At 43.4% G+C, this 17858-nt stretch overlaps 1 protein-coding gene across 3 annotated transcripts in view; it reads left to right on the top strand.

Moving 5' to 3' along the window:
- The window catches only part of LOC137369834 (corticotropin-releasing factor receptor 2-like), a 292805-nt gene that overhangs the window by 239853 nt on the left and 35094 nt on the right, over positions 1-17858 (top strand). For all 3 annotated transcript variants that reach the window (XM_068031419.1, XM_068031420.1, XM_068031421.1), the window contains one exon: positions 1349-1421. In XM_068031419.1, coding sequence (XP_067887520.1) covers positions 1349-1421 — 73 coding nt within the window. The remainder of the gene's footprint in view (positions 1-1348; positions 1422-17858) is intronic.

Below are 17858 nucleotides of genomic sequence, written 5' to 3' on the forward strand. Positions count from 1 at the left end.
GCTTTCACATCCTCGACATCCCAAAGTACTTCATGTCTAATGATGTACTTTTGAAATATAGACACTATTGTTATGAAGGTAAATGTAGCAGCCAATTTTTCCACAACAAGATACTATGAACAACATTAAGGCAGACAATGCCCATGGGACCATACCTAGCAAGGAATCAGAACCTTCAGAAAAGGAGGGGAGAGCAATGAATAAAGCATCAAATTATTTCCAAGATTTTGCATTCCTCTCTTTTGTAGAGACAAAGCGAGGAGGTTAGGGAATCCAATATGTACAGTGGCAATCTTTCCAGCACACCTTTTAAAACCAGGTGATGCTTTCACCAATTAGGCTATTAGGGAGCTTTGCTTCATGTCCTCTTCCTTCCTCAAACCTCTAAAATAGGGAAAAGGTTAAATAGTAGCATTGTTATTTGTGGTTTCTCAGCTAAATGTTTCCTTGTTCCAGTCCTACTCAAGAGAAGCCAAACATCACTAAATTGAAATGGCCAACTTAATATGAAAAGAAATCTGATTGGAATGTGATCTGTCCAGTGAGATTGGTCAAATATTAGGAAAAGCAAACATCTTGTAGATGTGATCTGGTACTTAAATTCCAACTGCTCATTTAATGAATGATTGTGTGATTTTCGCATCATCAGCTTTTCTTTCTCTTACGTAGTTTTCTTCTTGTTACTGTCTCTTACTTGGGGTTGGTTCCATGGTATCTCACCCAACTTCTGATGTTTTATGTGTGAACCCAGACAGTAGTGTCAGGCTGACCATGGTGGTCACCACAACTGTACTCAATCCTATTTGCCACGCACCATGCACACATGAGAGCTTTCTAGCAGGGGCCAGGAGCAGGGTCCCTGGCTGACTTCTCTCCTGCTCAACCCAAATGTATGTAGGTCAAGCATAGTAACCCAACTGCTGCCCTGACGTACATCATCTAACAGCCCAGACGGGGAACCTTCTGGCTAAACCCAAAACCAGGTGGTGCTTTCACCAATTAGGCTATTAGGGAGCTTTGCATAATGTTTAGTTGCTAATGAGTCTAATATCAACATTTTTTAACCAGCTTTGTAACTGTAAGGTCAAGAGGATTTATTTGAAGCATTACAAAGTACCTAAGAAAGTCTCTCTTCTGTAATTGAAGTACATGGGAATATTAAGGTGCTTACATAAGTTACAATGCAGAAAATGATTAGCAATTCTTTTTCTCTGTCATTGCCTTCAACTTTGTGTCATTTTATTTTTAAATTGCTGCTTGTAAATCATCTGAATAACTCAGACTGCCAACACAGTGATTGTGCTGGAACAAAGCCAGTGGCAATTAATACAAATCTTGATGTTTGCAGATGCTGGTTTGGAAAAGCACCAGGGAAATATATGGACTACATCTATCAGGGCCCAGTGATACTTGTACTGCTGGTAAGTGTGTAAATACAGTAGAGCAGAGATGCTTGAATTGTGCTTCTGTTTAGGGGCCTCACCTGCTGGCAGAGGGAAATGGTAGTTGTGCTCCCCATGAGATTTTGTCCTGACAGGAGCGCAATTTCCTAAAATTGTTCCTGTTATTACTTGTTAAGTGCAATGATTGTTAAAGTGCAGCACAAATTAATTCTGGTTGGATTCTTTTTCAGAGAGCCTTGTGCTCATCACAACGAGGGAACTATTGCTGGGGCTTAGAATCCTTTCACATAGGATATCCAGGGGCTGATTTTCCTCTTTTGATGCAATTTGTGCCTCAGAGGACTGAATGTGTGAATAGTGTTAACATTCCATGGGTCAGTTTATTTACATTATTCATAATACAAGTTGCAAACCAGGATAAAGTATATGAGTATTTTGAGAATGACACCATTGGAGAGTGGCAAATGTAACCCCACTATTTAAAAAAGGAGTGAGAGAAAAACACAGGGAATTACATTTAGACTTACATCAGTAGTGGGGAAAATGCTAGAGTCTATTATAAAGGATGTGATAGCAGAAAACCTGGCAAGCATAAACGGGATTGGACAAAGTCAGCATAGGTTTACGAAAGGCAAATCATGCGTAACAAATCTACTGGAGTTTTTTGAGGATGTAACTAGTAGAATAGATTTGAGAGAACCAGTGTATGTGGTGTATTTGGATTTTCAGAAGGCGGGTGCCTGGAACGCGTTGCCAGCGGAGGTGGTAGACGCGGGCACGATAGCGTCTTTTAAGATGTATCTAGACAGATACATGAATGGGCAGGAAGCAAAGAGATACAGACCCTTAGAAAATAGGCGACAGATTTAGATAGAGGATCTGGATCGGCGCTGGCTTGCAGGGCCGAAGGGCCTGTTCCTGTGCTGTAATTTTCTTTGTTTTTTCTTTTGATAAGGTCCCACATAAGAGGTTAGTGTGCATAATTAAAGCACATGGGATTGGGGGTAATATACTGGCATGGATTGAGAATTGGTTGACAGACAGGAAACAGAGAGGAGGAATAAACCGGCCTTTTTCCAGGTGGCTGGCAGTGACTAGTGGGGTACCGCAGGGATCAGTGCTTGGGCCCCAGCTATTCACAATATATATTAATGACTTCGGTGAGGGAACTAAATGTAACATTTCCAAGTTTGCAGATGACACAAAGCTGGGGTGGGGGGGGTGGGGGGGGTGGGGGGGGGGGTTGGAATATGAGCTGTGAGGAGGATGCAAAGATGCTCCAGTGTGATTTGGACAAGTTGGGTGAGTGGACAAATGCATGGCAGATGCAGCATAACGTTGATAAATGTGCAGTTATCCAATTTTGGTTGCAAAAACAGAAAGGCAGATTATTATCTGAATGGTGATAGATTTGGGAAAGGGGGAGGTGCAACGAGACCTGGGTGTCCTTGTACACCAGTCGCTGAAAGTAAGCACAGGTGCGGCAAGCAGTTAGGAAGGCAAATGGTATGTTGGCCTTCATTGCAGGAGGATTTGAGTACAGGAGCAAGGATGTCTTACTGCAGTTATACAGGGCCTTGGTGAGACCTCATCTGGAGTATTGTGTGCAGCTTTGGTCTCCTTATCTAAGGAAGGATGTTCTTGCCATGGGGGGAGTGCATAGAAGATTTACTAGGTTGATTCTGGGATGGCAGGATTGACGTATGAGGAGAGATTGGGTCGACTAGGCCTATATTCACTAGAGTTTAGAAGAATGAGAGGGGATCTCATAGAAACCTATAAAATTCTAACAGGACTAGACAGGCTAGATGCAGGGAGGATGTTCCCAATGGCTGGGAAGTCCAGAACTAGGGGTCACAGTCTCAGAATATGGGGTATGCCATTTAGAACTAAGATGAGGAGAAATTCCTTCACCCAGAGGGTGGTGAACCTGTGGAATTCTCTACCGCAGAAGGCAGTGGAGGCCAAGTCATTAAATATATTCAAGAAGGAGATAGATATATTTCTTAATGCCAAAGGGATCAAGAGAAATGGGGTTAAAGTGGGAACAGGGTACTGAATTAGACGATCAGCCATGATCTTTTTTGAATGGTGGAGCAGGCCCGAAGGGCCGAATGGCCTGCTCCTGCTCCTATTTTCTACGTTTTTATGTTTCTATGATATGTGGTAAGTGTAACATGCTTGGAAGGACCTGGTGACTTTGGACCTATGCTTCCTAAACACCCTCCATGGGTGTTTCTCATGTCATGTCTGGGTCTGCTGTACGCTAATTGATAGAGATAGATTGCTATGATGAGTTAGCAACTTCATTGTCATTTTATCATGCAAATACCAGGATAGTAGAAGACGAATGAGATAGAACTTGGCCTTTATTCATCTAGCAATTCTTATATTCCCAGGACAAGTCAAAGAAGCACACGAGTAATTGGAAAAGAAAATTCTGTATAAAGGGATAAGTTACAGGCAGCTGAGTTTTAAATAAGCTTAGATAATGGAGGGTGGAGGACAGATATCCAGGCACACAAGCTCTGAATATTGAGTTAAAGTGACAAAGGCATGAATGAGTGTTTCAGCAACCCATGCAGAGGTGAAAGCAGGTGATATTACAGAGATGGAAGCTCATGGTTTTTGTGCTTTAGAGAATATGGGGTCAGAAGCACAGCTTAGGGTTGAAAAAGACACTAAGGTTGTGAACAGCTTGGTTCAGCCTAAGACAGTGGCTAGGGAGATGAATGACAAATATTGAAAAGAGAGAAACCATCAGCTTCAGTTACTGGCACAAATGTCATACCATTGCCATCAGCTCCATCATCCCTCCCCAGCACTGTCTCAGGCTCAACCAGATCATTCACAATCTCAGCGTCCTGGTTGACACGGCTTTGTCATGGGGAAATCATGTTTAACTAACTTGATTGAATTTTTCGAGGAGGTGACTAGGTGTGTAGATGAGGGTAAAACAGTTGATGTAGTCTACATGGACTTCAGTAAGGCTTTTGATAAGGTCCTGCATGGGAGATTGGTTAAGAAGGTAAGAGCCCATGGGATCCAGGGTAATTTGGCAAATTGGATCCAAAATTGACTTAGTGGCAGGAGGCAGAGGATAATGGTCGAGGGTTGTTTTTGCAAGTGGAAGCCTGTGACCAGTGGAGTATCGCAGGGATCGGTGCTGGGACCCTTGCTGTTTGTAGTGTACATTAATGATTTAGATGTGAATATAGGAGGTATGATAAGTAAGTTCGCAGATGACACGAAAATTGGTGGTGTCGTAAGTAGTGAAGAGGAAAGCCTTAGATTACAGGACGATATAGATGGCTGGTAAGATGGCCGGGGCTGTGGCAAATCGAATTTAATCCTGAGAAGTGTGAGGTGATGCATTTTGGGAGGACTAACAAGGCAAGGGAATATAAGGGATGGTAGCACCCTAGGAAGTACAGAAGGTCAGAGGGATCTTGGTGTACTGGTCCATAGATCACTGAAGGCAGCAGCACAGGTAGATAAGGTGGTTAGGAAGGCATATGGGGTACTTGCCTGTATTAGCCGAAGCATAGAATATAAGAGCAGGGAGGTTATGATGGAGCTGTATAAAATGCTAGTTAGGCCACAGTTGGAATACTGTGAACAGTTCAAGGCACCACATTATAGGAAGGATGTGATTGCATTGGAGAGGGTGCAGAGGAGATTCACCAGGATGTTGCTTGGGCTGGAGCATTTCAGCTATGAAGAGAGACTGAAAAGGCTCGGGTTGTTTTCCTTAGAACAGAGAAGGATGAGGGTGGACATAATTGAGGTATACAAAATTATAAGGGGCATTGATAGGTTAGATAGGAATGGACTTTTTCCCTTAGCAGAGGGATCAATAACCAGGGGGCATAGATTTAAGGTAAAGGGCAGGAGGTTTAGAGAGGATTTGAGGAAAAATGTTTTCATCCAGAGGGTGGTTGGAATCTGGAATACACTGCCTGAAGGGGTGGTAGAGACAGGAACCCTCATAACATTTAAGAAGTATTTAAATGAGCACTTGAAATGCCATTACATACAAGGCTATGGGCCAAGTGCTGGAAAATGGGACTAGAATAGGTAGGTGCTTGATGGCCGGCACAGACACGATGGGCCAAAGGGCCTGTTTCTGTGCTATATAACTCTATGACTCTATGACTCTGAGTTGAGCTTCCAACCCGCTATCTTCTACATTACACAGACTGCCTACATCCACCTCCTTCCTGCACCCCTACCTCAACCCATTTTCTGCCAGCAGCTTTATCCATGCCTTTGTCACCTCCAGAGTCAACTATTCTAATGTCCTACTAGCCAGTCTCTCATCCTCCCCATCTCGTTGCCATGTTTCTGTGTAGACTTACACGTGGACTCACAGCAAGCAGCCATTATTGAACTTTAGTTACACCTCCCCAACAGAGGACAGAAAAGAGGGCAGTTTTGAAAAATGCTCAGCTATTGCAACGTACAATACACAGAAACACAGAAAATTACATAGTCTTGTATATGTATGGGGCATTAGCTGCAGTTCCACTTGCTCTGCAATATAAGCAGGACATATCCAGCTGTTATGTATTGTGATACTATCTGTAAAGTGCTAGGAACTAATTAGCTAGGAACTAATTGTTATGTGTAAGAGTCCCAGGGGGCCACATTTACGGCTTCACTAGAGAGTCATGTGACGTGTGACAGGACACCAGCCTACGGCAGTTCTATACCAGAGACTATGAAAGCTGAATGATTAAACAAAGAGCTTCAGCCTTTCCAAGTCTTAAGTGTGATTATTTCCAACATATGGGAACCAGAAACAACCAGGGGACATAAAATGATGGCAGCGATTGTCTATGAGTAAACCTAAAACAGTGCAAATGAATTTAAGGCTGACATAGATTGGGAAATCTGACCCAAATTAGTTCCAGAGAGAGAGAAAAAAAAACACTTTTGAATTGTGGGAAAACGAAAAACGACATGTTGGCCGGCACAGCACGGAATGCACAGCTACAGCCCATAACGAATTGGGAAGCTGATGATGTCATAGAGGCATTGAGAAGTTTAAACAAAAGTGCAGATTGACATTCAGTAGTTTCCTAATAGGCACTAGCGAAGAGGAGAAGGCCAGCTATATCCTTCTGTGGGCAAGAGAAAAAGGATTACATTTATTTAACAGCTGGGTGCTGAGTGAAGAAGACAGCAGAAACCCAGACAAAATTTTTGAAAGATTTAGCACCCACCTCCAGCCAAAATCAAATCATCGGCTATACCGATATGAATTTCAAGGCCCCAGACAGGAACTAGGTGAGACTAGTTACAATTTTGTAACGAGATTGAAAAATGCAGCCAGAATTGTAAATTTAAGGACACAAATGAAAGGCTGATAGCTAATTTGGGGTTCTGCACATCCTGAAGCAGAGAAAACTCTAATTGGAAAGGACAAGCTCACAATATCGCAGGCTGTAGATACTGCCAGAGCACAAGAAGCCACAAGCAGACAGATGAAGACACTCACTACCCAAACAGCTATCCTTCAGTTAAGCCAAGAGAAATGTAGCAGGGTTGATGCAGTGAAACAACAACAAAAGAATGGACACTGAACAGAGAGGAAGACGTGCAGGAGATGTGAATGACCACATGAATTGACAGACAGAAGGAAATGTTCCACATATGGATCAATCTGCAGAGCTTGCGGAATGACCAATCACTGGGAAAAGATGTGCAAACAAGGGATGAAGGTGGTAGACGAGTCACCAGAGCCAGAGTAACAGGGCGAATGAGTAAGTGAAAGAAACCAAAATATCCACACCCTGGAAGATGACAATGGGTTTAAGAATATGATAGACATAGGAACCATACAATTGCATGAAATGTCTGAATGCATCAGTTCCCAGAGAAAAGAAATTCTCAGGACTATTCAGATCAGGAAGAGGATGAGAAATAAGCCCACAATGATAGATCTGAAGGTGAAGATTGGTACTGGAGCGCAGAGTAACATCATCCGCTCAGACTATACTAGAAGATCTTTCTTGAAAATTTGGAAGAAATGGCTATCCAAGGAAAGGTGCCCTGAAACTGAACAATGTCATGCTAACAGCATACGGGGGAACTGAGATTCAACAGCTAGCAACAACCTAAATCAGAGGGTCACACAAAGGAAAGGATATTAACTGTATGTTTTATGTCACTGAAACAGATGGTCCTGCTATCCTGGGGTTGAACAGCTGCAAAGAGCTGCATATTATCTCAGTAAACCATGAGGTGAAGGAGGCGACACTGAGTGTTGAAGACAGTACACCCATTGAATAGTGCCTTCCAATCAGAAGTAAAGAAGATCTGGAACAAAGGTATCCAGTGTGTTTTGATGAGACAGTTGGATGCTTTGAAGATTTTGAGTATCACGTCACTATTGACCCAGCGATGAAACCAGTGATTCATCCCCCATATAAAGTACCAATAGAACTAAAGGGAAAGTTTGAAATGGGGATGTGGTGTGGTGGGTGTGAAATGTGGCCAGGATTTTATCTGGCACCCTGAGGCAGTGGGGGGGGGGGGGTGGCGGGGGCATGGTGTATTACAACGGGTGGCAGGGGGCGGATGCCCTGTCACCTAGCGATCTTCCCAAGGGCAGGATGGGATGACAATGGCCTTCCTGCCTTAGAGGCTAATTAAGGCCCTTAAGTGGCCTATTAACAGCCTGTGGGTTTGGGGGGTGGGAGGGTCCCTCCTCCATGGGCAATCTGTGGCCCATGGAGGAACCCGCCAGGAACCACTTTAATCCCCGGGACCACCCTCCCCCTGGACTGCATGACCATCCTCCAACCCCCTCACCGGAGTCTTCCGGACTGCCCCAGGCGGCCCTGTCTCACTTACCTAAGGTCCAGGGTTCCACCTCTGGTGGCACTGCTGATACTGTTTCCAATGGGCACCACACACCGTGAATCACGAACACCGCACCCTAAAATCGGGGTGAATGACGTGAATGACGAATGGGGAGGCAGTGGCATACTGGTATTGTCACTGGACTAGTAACCCAGAGACCCAGGTATTGCTCTGGGGACATGGGTTCGAATCCTACCAAAGCAGAAGGTGGAATTTGAATTCAATTAATAAATCTGGAATTTAAAGCTAGTCTAATGATGGCCATGAAACCATTGTCAATTGTTGTAAAAACCCATCTGGTTCACTAATGTCCTTTAGGGAAGGAAATCTGCTGTCCTTACCTGGTCTGGCCTACATGTGACTCTAGATCCACAGCAATGTGGTTGACTCTTACATGCCCTTGAAATGGCCTAGCAAGCCACTCAGTTCAAGGGCAATTAGGGATGGGCAATAAATGCTGGCCTGGCCTGCGACGCCCACATCCCATGAAAGAATTTTTAAAAACCTCCTTGGTCGCTCCCCTTGGCCTGTCTTACCTGTGGGGAAAGTGATGGAAATTACTCTGGCAAACAATGCATCAGTCACCTGACTTATATGGCAATGCATTGTAGATTGACTAATATTACAATTGCCCCTACTGGTCCAATGGAAAAAGATGAAGCAAAATGGTTAAAAATGGCTGTTACCTACACTGACATTGGCAGCATCATGACAACCTGACTGTCACATAAATCAGTCACAGTATCCTTCATGGTTTAAGCCAGTAAGTACTAAATGATTGCACTGTGGCTAATGAAGTTGGTTGGTTGGGTATATGTGGATAGGAGCCCTCCTCCTGCAATGTTGCCTGGCATTCAACAGTTCCCACTCCTCTGCCTCTTCCTCTAAATAAAGACATACAGTGGTATCCTGAAAGGGGCATCCACTGAGTAAACTGAATAGTGCTAAGCAAGAATAGGATCTCTGAGAGGTCAAAACCTAAGCCACTTCAAAAATTACCACAACCAGGAAGTGTACGCAGTTTCTGGCTGCCCCTAGAGACAGATGGGCGCAAGATTGCAGGATGACTTCTAATACCCTCTTTATAGGGGCCATTCTAAGATTCAACCCACCTGCCCACTATTAGAAGAGAAAAATAACAAGTAAGACATTTCAACAACACTTTTTAATCACGAACTTGAAATTACCATTTCACCACTACACCGTCCCCACCTTTGATGACAGCAGAAATGCCTATCAAGTGTTCATGGGGAAGAGACATACGTAAAGAATCTTTGTGCTACACAGCCTAACACAAATGTGAATTATTGAAATTTTGGCACAGAAGGAGACTTTTGGCTCATCATTGCTGTGACAGTATGAGCTCTACTGAACCATGTACTCTAACTCCATTTCCTTGTACTTCCCCCTTAATATTTTGTTCTTCGATTGTTTCTCTAGTTCACTTTTAAATGTTCTTGCCTCAGCTTAAAATGTCCCTCTGGTTTATGTATTCCACATTCCAGGAGGGTGGTTCATAGAGTAGGGATTGTATTTGAATTCTAGTCTCAGAAATGAAAAGGCCGTGTTTAATTCACCATACCACTCAGTTTCCCTCTCTTTTAGTTTACAAATTCTTCTAGCAATTGATCTGGTATATGTATTAGTGACAAATATCTTTGAGAAAGATGTTGACTGGTTCTTCATTGTGAATCATTACAGCTGTAAATCAGACAGAATGGAACAATGCATTGAGTTAGTGGAATTGAATAAAGTGGTCAGATGAGCTGTCATTTAGAAAGATTTTCGCTTGATGTGGGAGGGAGAAGCATTGAGGCTATTTATAATGATGGATTCCATTTTGTTGACCTTGCTGGGATGCAATGATTGATCACTTCGTACATTTGGCCTCCCCAGCATTTTTATTGTTTAAGATAACCTCATGGATAACTGAGAAATAGTCGAAGCTCAACCATTGAGCTTTGAACATCAGTTGACTGTCAAAAGGCAAAAATCCACATTGGCCTGATTTTCTTTAACATAAGGGTAGATAAAATAGTTGTGATTGCAGTATATTTTAAGAAAATCTTTCCTACATCTGAATTTGCTCAGTACTGACATTAAAGACTCTAATTGGTACTAAATCAGCTTAACAATAACTTACATTTATATGTAGCATCTCCAATGTAGTAAAACACTTCACAGGAGCGTTATTAGACAGAATTTGACAGCAAGTCACATATTAGAACAGGGCTCCAAAAGCTTGATCAAAGAGGTAGGTTTTAAGACGTGACTTAAAGGAGGAGAAAGAGGAAGAACAGTGGAGAGATTTAGGGTGGAAATTCCAAAGCTTGGGTCTCGGCAGCTGAAGGCAAGGCCACCAATGGTGGAGTGAAGGAAATCGGGAAGTCAAATTTTTGGGACTCATTTCCTTTAGCTAATCTCCAAATGTTAGTTTTCACAAAGGGTGGCTTTAATAATTATGATGGTAGTCTTCTTCTTCTTTGGCCTCTTTGTCTCGAGAGACAATGGGTAAGCGCCTGGAGGTGGTCAGTGGTTTGTGAAGCAGTGCCTAGAGTGGCTATAAAGGCCAATTCTTGAGTGACAGAATCTTCCATAGACACTGCAGATAAAATTGGTTGTCGGGGCTGTTATACAGTTGGCTCTCCCCTTGCGCTTCTGTCTTTTTTCCTGCCAGCAGCTAAGTCTCTTCGACTCGCCTCTCTTTATCCCCGCCTTTATGGCTGTCCGCCAGCTCTGGCGATCACTGGCAACTGACTCCCATGACTTGTGATCAAAGGACTTCATGTCACATTTGCAGACGTCTTTAAAGCGGAGACATGGACAGCCAGTGGGTCTGATACCAGTGACGAGCTCGCTGTACAATGTGTCCTTGGGGATCCTGCCATCTTCTATGCGGCTCACATGGCCAAGCCATCTCAGGCGCCGCTGGCTTAGTAGGGTGTATATGCTGGGGATGTTGGCCGCCTCGAGGACTTGTGCATTGGAGATATGGTCCTGCCACCTGATGCCAAGTATTCTCCGGAGGCAACGAAGATGGAATGAATTGAGAAGTCACTCTTGGCTGGCATACGTTGTCCAGGCCTCGCTGCCGTAGAGCAAGGTACTGAGGACACAGGCTTGATACACTCGGACTTTTGTGTTCCGTGTCAGTGCGCCATTTTCCCACATTCTCTTGGCCAGTCTGGACATAGCAGCAGACGCCTTTCCCATGCGCTTGTTGATTTCTGCATCGAGAGGCAGGTTACTGGCGATAGTTGAACCTGGGTAGGTGAACTCTTGAACCACTTCCAGAGCATGGTCGCCGATATTGATGGATGGAGCATTTCTGACGTCCTGTCCCATGATGTTCGTTTTCTTGAGACTAATGATTAGGCCAAATTCGTTGCAGGCAGCCGCAATCCTTTCAATGAGTCTCTGCAGACACTCTTCAGTGTGAGATGTTAATGCAGCATCGTCAGCAAAGAGGAGTTCCCTGAGGAGGACCTTCCGTACTTTACTGATGGTAACATTACTTTAAAATAAGAACTAGTTTTCTTTTGTGACAGTATATCCTGTTCCATGTATGAAGAAAAAACAATAAACAAGAGTCAATTCGGCTCTCTCATGGCCTGGTACTGTATACAGTTCGAGTCATGTGCTACAGTGGACAAGAGTGCACAGAGGAGAACTAAACTGCTACTGAAGATTAGGCACTTCAGCAATGAAGAAGCAGTAAGGAAGCTGGGAATTTATACTCAAAGAAACACGCGTCACGGAAATCTTATCTAAATTTTCAAGATTCCAAGGAGTGTAAATCAACTAAACCCTAATAGAAAGAAAAACCTTATAATAAAAATGGTGCATTTGATGATTCAGGATGTCCCAAAATGCTTTGCAGTCATTGAAGTACTTTTGCATTATAGTCACTGTTGGAATGTAGGCAGACATGGCAGTTAATTTATACATAGAAAGATCCCATAAACAGGAATGAGAATAAGTGACCTGATAATCTGTTTTAGTGATGTTAGTTTAGGAATAAATGTAAGCCAAGGCACTGAGAGAACTTCCCTGCTTTTCTTGAGATATTGCCAAGGGATCTTTTACATCCACCTAAGAGGGCAGCCAGGACAGACTGAAAGACAGACCACTGAAGTGCAGCACTCCCTCAGTACTATCCTCATTATCAAGCAGGTTTAGCTAATGCCTTGGGGTGTGGCAAATATGTGGAATAAGAAGAGAAAGTGCCGGAAATACTCAGCAGGTCTGGCAGCATCTGTGGAGAGAGAAAAACAGAGTTAACGTTTCAGGTCAGTGACCCTTCATCAGAACTGGCAAAAGTTAGAAATGTAAGTCTTTGAGCAAGTGAAAGGGGGGAGGGGGTGAAGAAGAACAAGAAGGAAGGACTATGATAGGACAGAGGGGGGGAGAGATTAAATGACAGATGTTATGGAACAGAATGCAAATGGAGTGCTAAATAGTTGCTCTCTCCACAGATGTTGCCAGGCCTGCTGAGTATTTCCAGCACTTTCCATTCTCATTTCAGAGCTCCAGCATCCGTAGTATTTTGCTCTTATAAGTAAAGAATAGACTGATTGGGGAGGTAGGTGGCATCAGTGAATTCAACAGTGTGAGACTGGATAGTTTTTTGGGAAAAGAAATGATTGAGGGTATGTGATAGTGTACAATATTGTATTTTTGAACTTTGGAACCAGTGAGAAGCATGTCAATTGTTTTTCTTTCCCCCCAGTCCTGTGATTTCCTATTTAAAGTATTAACCAATTTAATAGAACAAATCAAAAGGTCCCAGGTTTCATTCCTGGGCTTTGATTTCACTCTTCCTTCCCCAGGAAAATTGGGGTCAGATTTCCATTCACAATCCTGACCCTAATCCATTTTGGGGGAGTTAGGGTTCTCACGAGCAAGAGGAAGCCTGCTGCTACCAACAAGGAAAATTCTATCTGGATTGTCGCAATATTACTTGTTCCTTTGGTGTGCGGTCTACTGTAAGACTCACAGGACTACAAGTAATATCCAAAGAAAATGTGGGTTTTTATTATAAATTAACCAGAGCATCTAGATATATATATACAAAGAGTTACTGCACAAGCCACATCTAAACACTTCTTACTCTGCTGGGCTTCACCCATAACTCCCTGGTCATGTGTGATGCGACATCACTTCCTCCGGTGACCTTACAGCTTCTTAAGGTGATCCACTATTCAGGTCGTCCTACAACAAGCCGTTTTTACCAAAGATTAAAAAAATGTACAATAAGCAATGATGCTATGGTTTGGACTAACTATGCATGATTAAAATAAAACGCTATTTCCAAGTGAGTAAGTTTAACACTCTCTAAAACGTAGAAGAGCTTTGCTTATTCGTCCCGATCTTGTTATCATCAACCTCTTCCCAGAGCTGAGCTCGCCTTGATGACTCCTCTGAGACTCTAGTAACTCAGAACCCTCTTTGCTATGTTCTCCTTCAGTGTTCATAGCCTCTGTACATTCATCTTCAGACCCCTTGGGCTGGATTTTAAGAGCCCACCGCTAAGATCAGCGGCAAGCTCAAACTGCACAAGTTGCAAGCCAAAGAGCCGCCATGTTCTCCATTGCGGTGGCTCATTTAAAAAGCTGGGGAAGTACACTACCCCCCACCCCCCCCCCGGCCCCAATCATGTGGAGGGGGTGGGCTGTCTGTCCCCAGCAATTGTGTCAGCTGCCTGTGAGCAGGCGCTGACACCATTTTTAAAGGGCAGCCAGCCCTGCTGGCACATTTAAACTTTTTAAAGAAGTATGCTCCCAAAAAATGAACAATATATTTCTAACACCTCTTTCCCACTTCCCAATAACATTTACATTAATTATTTGCCCTTCCCCCCCCAAAAAACTTACCTTTTAAATGTGACCTTTGCCCCCCAGACTGCACAAAGTTTAGAGCTCATCCCTTCCCACCATTGTCTACACCCTTTACGTTTATTTGACCCTGTCTCTTCCCCCCCACAGAAAGTATTAACTCCTCCCCCCTCCCCACCAGTGTCACATCGCCTTTCCCTGGACGGGGAATTGAAGGTGCGGGAGTGCCGGCTGCCGCACCGAAGATCGATGCGGGTCCGAAAGATTGAAAGTAAATCCATTTAAATGTATTCATTCTATTAATTTACATATTTAAATTCAGGTCTTGTTGCCTAGCGGTGGGGGGGGGGGGGGTCGTCATGGAGCCTCCCCACCGCTGGGAGGATAGGTCCAGGCCCCCCAGTGTCGAGGCCAGTGGCCAGCCTCTTCCGACACATCTTTACGCCCCCTGCCGCCATGGATCACAACGTCGGGGGGACAACAAGATCCAGTCCTTTGTTTTTGATCGTGTCCGTGATGCCACAAGGTTGTCACATGTAGTGTTGTCGTACAGCTCTCTGAGTTGACTTCAGTTCCGTCTAAGAATTGCACCATTGGGTGTCTGGACCTCATACGATCTGGGCTGGTTCCATATCCTCATAACCTCTGCAGGATACCAAGTTTCCAACGCATGATTGAGGACTCTGACCTTCTGTCCTACCCGCAATTGAGCTAATTCTGGTCCTGCTTGCCTGTCATACGATGCCTTCATCTTCCCTTGTTTAGACAGAAGTATATCCTTTACTGTGGAAAACTTAGAGAGATGATGAATGGGCAGGGTAGTTCTTACCTGCCTTCCAAACAGCAACTCTGCAGGTGATAGTAAGCCCATGTCCAATGGAGTAGCTCTTTGTTTACACATGCTGGTTCATCTTTTTAACACCGTTTTTTTAACTTCTGCAGCCAGTTGCACCTTTCAGTACTGGCTGCTGCCACAACCAAACTATTTCACTGAGCTGTGCACTTCCAGTGGTGCTGTTGGATTCTTCCCTCTCTTCAGCTTAGGCTCCACCCATGAAGCAAAATAACTGGGAAAACTAAAACAGTAATGGCTTCAGCTATTGCCCTTCAAGTTTTTCAACCTCCTGCCAGATTATTTGAAAGCTCTGATCCCCTGGCAAATTGCCTGCTGTACTCACAGAGTTTCAATACCTCCCAGAGTCTTGTCTGTGGTCCTAGCTCACTGCATTGTTGTGGGCTCTCCTGTTAGCTGCTTTCCAGGATCTTCAACCACTCCAAGTAGGCAATCGGCTATTCTTTGTTCCCTCTTAGTGTGTTCTTCAGAAAAAGTCAAATGTTGCCACGATGCAATTTTTGGTGGTCTTCAGAAAGATATATCCCAAACGTTGTCACCTTATAATATTATTGTTCCTTTGATATGTGAACTACTGTAAGATTCACAGGAGTACAAGTAATATCCGAAGAAAACATGGGGTTTTATTATAACTTAACTAGAACATATATACAAACAGTCACAGCATGAGCCACATCTAAACACATCTCACTCTGCCGGGCTCCACCCATAACTCCCTGGTCATGTGTGACATGACATCACTTCCTCCGGTGACCTTCACTTACAGCTCCTTAAGGAGGTCTGCTCTTAAGGTCGTCCCACAACAGTCGCTGCAGCATCCAAGGAGGTACGAGAGGTTAAAAGGGGCAGTAAAGCCCTGAAAATCAAGGAAGGATGTGCAGCTTTTAACACCATACAACCACTCCAACTGAGTTGAGTTAATTCAGCACAGACTAGAAACTGAACCTAGGACCTCATTGGATTTTTTGACTCAGTAGAGCACTAGAGATTTCAGTTAACAGCTGAGCTATTATAGGATTAATTACTAAGTCTGAGCAAGGTCTGAACAGAGAAGATCTTCAGGAATAAAAACAGAAAATATTGAAAATCCTCAGCAGTTCTGGAAGCATCTGTGGAGAGAGAAAATGAGTTAACATTTCAGATCTGTGACCTTTCATCAGAACTGTGAAAAGTTAGACATGTAATAGGTTTTGAGCAAATGAAAGAGGGACGGTGGGGAAAAGAACAAAAGGAAAGATCTGTGACAGGGTAGAGAGCAGGAGAGATTAAATGATAAAAGGTTTCATGGTGCAAGACCAATTGGAACGGTAATGGGACACAAAAGATGTGTCTAGAGGAGGTGTGAATGGCAGGATAACTGCCATCCAGACGTAAAGTTAAGGAAATAAGAGAGAAACAAGAGAGAAAAAAAAAAGCCAGAAAAGAAACAAATAACAAAAACACATTATTGAACTGAATGAGTCCAGAAGGCTACAAAGTGCCCGGTCGAAAGATGAGGTGCTGTTCCCTGAGCTTGCAGTGAGTTTCATTGGAACACTATAGCAGGCCAAGGACAGAAAGGTTAGAGTGTGATCAAGGTGGAGAATTAAAATAACAGGCAGCTGGAAGCTTGGGGTCACGCTTGCGGACTGAATGGAGGTGATCCGCAGAGTGGTCAGCTAGTCTGTGTTTGGTCTCCCCAGTGTAGAGAAGGCCACATTGTGAGCAGCGAATATGGTTTACTAAATTGAAAGAAGTCCAAGTAAATTGCTTCAGGATCACATTTATGATGTTTTCACATAGTGACCAGAGGAATGTTTAGCCTCTGCTCTGTATTTATATGATAGCCAACAGAAGCAATTTTTTAGTAGCTTTATCACTAATATTTCACTATGGTTCTTTTGGACAAATGCAGTGTGCAGGAGTGGGTTTTAACAGTAATTATAAAAATAAATTAAATGTACATGAGAAATTATGTTCAGCTATTTTAACTTAGAAGTGCTTATTTTCTTTGTGTGCTATCTTATTGTACCGGTTAATCGCTTTATCTATCCTTATACAAAGTCTCACAGCTAGCTAGTGTCTTTCACACTTTAGATGCCACACACAAATATATCAACAGGATTTTTTTAAAAACACAACACATTTTATTGCTGGCTTCTGATTGCTTGAAGCCTGGAATTTTCAAACACCTTCTCATCTCTAAATATCCTCACCAGAAGAAAAAATAACTTCCAATTGCAAGTTCAATGCTTTGTGGCCGTAAAGAGCCAATTAGGATAAACATTCAGGCTCATAGATTGGACCTCATAAAACATGCGCAGTGAAAGCCATCTTTAGGGAACATCGTCCTGCACTCCAAATACGCCTGAAGGATGTCCAACCCGATATTGTTCCATTTTTCAGATGTTTGAGGCGGCCACCTTAATCAGGCTTTAGGCCTTTTACATCTACTAACGAGAGGCATAACGCCTTTTTTAGGAACCCTGAGGGCATTGTGTCTATCCTGAATAAATGTGGCCTTGCAAATGTTCACCACCAAAAAGGTAAGCATAAGTAAAATGTTTTGATGTGGAGCGATGAGGTGCAGGAGTGCTCCTCCCAGCTCCACAACGCTCCTGCAGACTATGATCAGACCCTCTTCCACTGTCCTCACCACACTGGCATTTGCCAGGGGTCACTGCAGGCAGTACAAAGGCAAAATACTGCGGATGCTGGAAATCTGAAATAAAAACAGAAAATGTGACCTTTCATCAGAACTGCAGGTAAGTTGAGCAACCCAAAATTTGATGCTGCCTGTGAAGGCCCAACAGTTACAGGCAACTCGCCCCGAGTATTTTGATGAGGTCCAAGGCAACATGACTTCTTTAATAAAAGCAAAATACTGCGGATGCTGGAAATCTGAAATAAAAACAAGAAATG

The sequence above is a fragment of the Heterodontus francisci genome, chromosome 5 (assembly GCF_036365525.1).
Source record: "Heterodontus francisci isolate sHetFra1 chromosome 5, sHetFra1.hap1, whole genome shotgun sequence".
NCBI classification, from domain to species: domain Eukaryota; kingdom Metazoa; phylum Chordata; class Chondrichthyes; order Heterodontiformes; family Heterodontidae; genus Heterodontus; species Heterodontus francisci.